Source organism: Orycteropus afer, unplaced genomic scaffold, assembly GCF_000298275.1.
Source record: "Orycteropus afer afer isolate SDZICR_OR568_19922 unplaced genomic scaffold, OryAfe1.0 scaffold00490, whole genome shotgun sequence".
NCBI lineage: Eukaryota > Metazoa > Chordata > Mammalia > Tubulidentata > Orycteropodidae > Orycteropus > Orycteropus afer.
This window is the reverse complement of record NW_006922077.1, coordinates 1,530,286-1,535,286: the sequence shown is the minus strand read 5'-3', so window position 1 is coordinate 1,535,286 and position 5,001 is coordinate 1,530,286. Positions and strand designations below refer to the sequence as shown.

At 41.8% G+C, this 5,001-nt stretch overlaps 1 protein-coding gene across 1 annotated transcript in view; it reads right to left on the bottom strand.

The window, feature by feature from the left end:
- The window catches only part of RBMS2 (RNA binding motif single stranded interacting protein 2), an 85,175-nt gene that overhangs the window by 23,859 nt on the left and 56,315 nt on the right, over positions 1–5,001 (bottom strand). The window contains exon 2 of the mRNA XM_007955139.2: positions 2,632–2,798. Within this exon, the coding sequence (XP_007953330.1) occupies positions 2,632–2,798 (167 nt within the window). The remainder of the gene's footprint in view (positions 1–2,631; positions 2,799–5,001) is intronic.

The following is a 5,001-nucleotide window of genomic DNA, read 5'->3' as shown; positions in this document are numbered from 1 at the left end:
GGTATGAAAGGATTTCTGTAGCACACTGTATCTGGTACAATATACACAGGGTGTAGAAATCAACAATAAAGATTTCCCTCATAAATCACTATTTCTGCCTATTATCATCCTCTCAAAAAATTACTAGTCCTAGACTAAGCCCCCTAAATTCCACTTACACACCCTTGTAGCAAGGTAAGGAGCTCTGGTAGCATAGTGGTTAAGGCACTTGACTGCTAACCAGAAGGCTGGAGGTTCAAACCCATCAGCTACTCCTTGGAAGGAAGATGGGGCAATCTACTTCCGTAGTGATATGGCCTCGGAAACCCAAGGAGGGTCGCTATGAGTTGGGTCCGACTTGACGGCATATAACAACAACAATACAGCAAGATAAGGTAAAGGAAAGACAAGTACTGTATATACACATAGCCTTTAGAAGTTTAGCTTGGGTGGTCTAGTGTTACCAAAGGAGCTTTGGTGGTACAGTGGTTAAGTGCTTGGCTGTTAACTAAAAGGTCAGAGGTTCAAACTGACCAGCCACTCCTTACAGGAGAAAGGTGTTACATTCTTCTTTCATAAAGATTTACAGGCTTGAAAACTCTTTGAGTTCTACTCTGTCCTACAGGGTCACTATGAGTTGAAATCTACTAGAAGGCAATGGGTTTGATTTTAGTGGGATGGCATTAGCAAAAGCCCATATGATTTGCATGAGCCAAATCAGTACCCCAAAAGAGCAAGAGGTTTACAGAGTACCTCTGTGACTCACAACATCTTGGGAGTAAAATTTTCTGCCTCTCCAGGCTTAGAGCAACTGTAACTTAGATATACTGTCATGGGAAAGTGAACCACTTCAGGAAACTATTTAGGAATATCTACAAAAGCTAAACAGATGACTCAACAATATACCCAAGAGAAACATGGACACGCTTGCATCAAAAGGCAAGAATAAGTTTATAGCAGCACTGTCTATTCACAGGTCTCAAACCAGAAATAATCAAAACATCTAATGGGTAAACTATGGTATATCTCTAAGACGGCATTCTTTAAGCAATGAGAATGAACAAACTTTTGCTGCATACAAAAATGTGGATGAATCTCACAAATAACACTGAGCAAGAGCAACGCAACGCGATGCAACGCAACAAGGGCAGCCGATATAAAAAGGTATGCACTGTATGACTATACGGACGCATAAGCCACACCAATCTGTTATTTAGAAGTCAAACAGATAGCTTGATGAGGGAGGTTAACTGGGAGGTAGGCTTCTGAAGAGGTAGCAGTGCACTACTTCTTGATGTGGGGACCGGTTGTAAGGCCTATGATTACAACGGTGTGTGTTCATGGGACTGGTCACAAAGCTGCATGATTTGTGTACTTTTCTATATGATTGTTATAGCTCAATAAAGAGCTTAAAGAGATGGAAAATGTACACAGCCTAAGGTTCTTATTTCTAGCTCTTTCTACCACTTACTTACCCAAACTCAATTTTCCCCATTAATCTTTCCATCTCACCCACAGATGCCCTTCTCTAATCATGACTCAAAATATGTGATTTGAAACACAAGACTTTCTGCCAAATGAAATTGAGCAGGGCATCTCTATACCCTTGGAAGTTTTTCAACATTTCTAACTGGGCTAATTCTACTATCTACCTCATGCCTCAAGTCTACTCTGAAGCATCTCAAGGTCAAATACAAATATAAATATATGCCAAAGACTGTTAGTGGTGACCACAGGTAGGAGGGAGGGGAAAGGGGAAGCTTTTGTTGGGGGGCATTGAGTTTGTGGTGGTGGGATATTTGGGAAAAGGACAGCAATAATGGTGGCACAGCATGAAAAATGCCATCCATGTCCCTGAGCTGCAAATGGGGAAGTTGTTATGTTGGTAAACGTTTTGTTGTGCATGTTTTCACAATAAAAGTAAGTAAATAAATAAATAAATACCTCAAGGTCTTCAGGGGGTAGCTTCAGAGTGGTAGCCTCTTTCTTTCTCCTTTTATTCCCTTTATTTTTCCCCTTCTTCCACCTGCTTTGTCTACAAATTTGACAGCTCCTTTGATTCACTAGGAATATCTCCAGCAGCAGAAACTCTCCAAAGAGTCTAATTCAATTCTTCTACTCCCCCTTGCCAGGAGCTCTGGTAGCATAGTGCCTAAGGCACTTAACTGCTAACCAGAAGGCTGGCAGTTCAAACCCACCAGGCACTCCTCACTCCTCGGAAGGAAGGCTGGGCAATCTACTTCCGTAGTGATACTGCCTTGGAAACCCAAGGAGGGGTTACTATGAGTCAGGTCTGACTTGATGACACATAACAATAACAACAATGTCTCCCTTGCAAAATAAGCTTCCTACTGCCTTCTAAGAAGTATCCGTAGCAATACTGAGTGCTTCTATTCAAGGTGAAGGAAAGAGATCTTTCTACTAAAATCATCAGCTCAAGGAAGATGCTGGAAAGAAATTCAGTCGCATCCTGGCTTTCCTCATACAATAAGGTTTTAAATAATAGTAGTAGGCAGGATTTCTTTACGAGGGATTGCTGTCAATATGAGGTAGAAGGAAAATACTATTACATTTCAGGTTAAGAGTACCTGACAAGAAGCAAGTATCACCTAATCTGTACCTGGAGGCCTCCCCACATGCAGTCTAACTTACGGCTGACACAGCTTAACGAGGTCCTGGTCAGTAGTGCCTGGCTGCAGTCCTCGGATGTACAGGTTGGTTTTGCTCAGCTGGTCATTTCCATTGCTTCCACTGCTGCTGCTAGGGTTACTGTTGCTTGGACTAGGTGGTGCCATCTGCTGAGCCAATGACACATAAGGCTGTAGGAAGACAGGACGACCAGAAGGTCAGAAGGGTTATCACGCAGATATTGCAAAGTCAGGAAGATCCTAGTGCCCTGGAAAGAATGATTCCAAAGCTGAAGAACAACGAACTCAGAGAAGGGGGGGAGGGGGAGCTTAACGGAATGTCTCTGTCATAGAATGAAAATATATTTAACTATCCTACCTTTCAGTAAGGAGCTCTGGTAGCATAGTGGCTAAGACACTTGCCTGCTAACCAGACGGCTGGCGGTTCAAACCCACCAGCCACTCCTCGGAAGGAAGGTTGGGCAATCCTACTTCCGTAGTGATACTGCCTCGGAAACCCAAGGAGGGGTCGCTATGAGTCGGGGCCGACTCGACGGCACATAACAACAACAACAACAACAACCTTTCAGTAATAATGAGTGCAGTACAGTGAATTTATGGCCCTTCTAGCCATAGTCCTTGTAACTCCCTGAGTTGTAACACCTGAGATGGCACACGAGCTCAGCCCTCTAGGCTGAGGCACACTGGTGGAATGGGGTGCCTTCAGGCACTTATCAGCACAGCAAACATTTGCCTGAGAGGGAGGGGTCCAACAGCAGAAGGCCCCATCCTCAGCAGGGCCTTGTGGTAGAGGGTAAGAAGCTGTCCTGATTAAGTATTGTATCCTGTGTTTTCCTGATCCTGAATTGTAATCTGTTACTTCCCTAATAATTCATAATTGTGAGTATTATCGGTTAAGTCTTATCAAACCCAGCAGAGGGACAGAGAGTGCCATGGGAGGGACGTCTAGTATCAGAACTGGTAAAAATGTTAGAAGGTGGAGGCAGGTCTGACCTCCACCTCACAAAACAAAATAAGTTAGTGTTTATCAATAACAAACAGCCTTGGGCTGTTGATTTTGATTCTCCTTCCCCCTTGTGAAGTTAGAGGTCAGGCCCGGCAATGTTAAAATAAGACCAAAATAAGCTTCTTTAGGTTTTGAAAAAAGGTATAAATGAATAGTGAATTTTTTTTTAATCATATAAATGCCGCAGAACAGGATTAATGTCTGTCTCTTAAATAAACTGTGTAATGAGATGAGACTAATACAGTCTAGTTCCACTCTAGAATGACAAAAAGATAATAAAAAATTACCATATCATGAAATGTGTGAGTAAACTGAGTAAGTAAATTGAACACCAATTACTCACAAAACTATAGACTATGAGACCTGCAAAATACCTGCAGGAGCTTGAAAATTATTGTAAATATAGACAAATAAAAAAAATACATTAATTATCATGTCAGGTAGTAAAAATGAAGTTTCTTACCATCTTAATAGATGCTTGTTGTTGTTGTTATGTGCCGTCGAGTCGGCCCCGACTCATAGCGACCCCTCCTTGGGTTTCCGAGGCAGTATCACTACGGAAGTAGGATTGCCCAACCTTCCTTCTGAGGAGTGGCTGGTGGGTTTGAACCGCCAGCCTTCTGGTTAGCAGTCAAGTGCTTTAGCCACTATGCTACCAGAGCTCCTAATAGATGCTTAGTCAAAAGTTATTTATAATTTAGAAAGTTTAAATGAATGAATAATTGATATACTACGCTCACAGAAATTCAAGAGTTGAGGTAAAACAAATGTTAATCTTTTGCTACTGATACGGAAACAGGCAACCAGATTCTGCAACCTTTTCTAGGTACTTCTGTAAGAGACAAAATACCAGACTGGTCTGAACATGTGTCCAGTCCTTCAACCCATATTTTATATTCTTATGCTCTAATCAGGCTTCTGTGTTCACATTTACATTTGGTTCTTAATACTTACCGAAATTTGCATAATTACCAATAATAAAGTGCATATTACTACATCATATTCACATCCCAGTCCTCCCCTTAGCTTAAAGCATTTTGCACTTTAAACCTATTTAGTATGACTTGCCTCTAAAATGCTAGTTTTATCACCAGTGTTTTTGTTCCCCTTTCACTTTTGATGACTATAGTGAAGGACTGGGGTAATAAGGGAGTGAAAAGAAAGAGAAATACGAATATCAAATAGGGGGAATTTCCTCTCAAGAATCTTAGTTAATGTGAATGTGTCTTTTAGATTTCATGTTTCTGACCTTTCCAACACCACCAGACCAAACTCAGTTCTGACTCACAATGACCCTTCCTTGGGTTTCCGAGAAGGTATCTGGAGGGAAGTAGATTGCCCAGTCTGCCTTCCAAGGAGTGGCTGGCG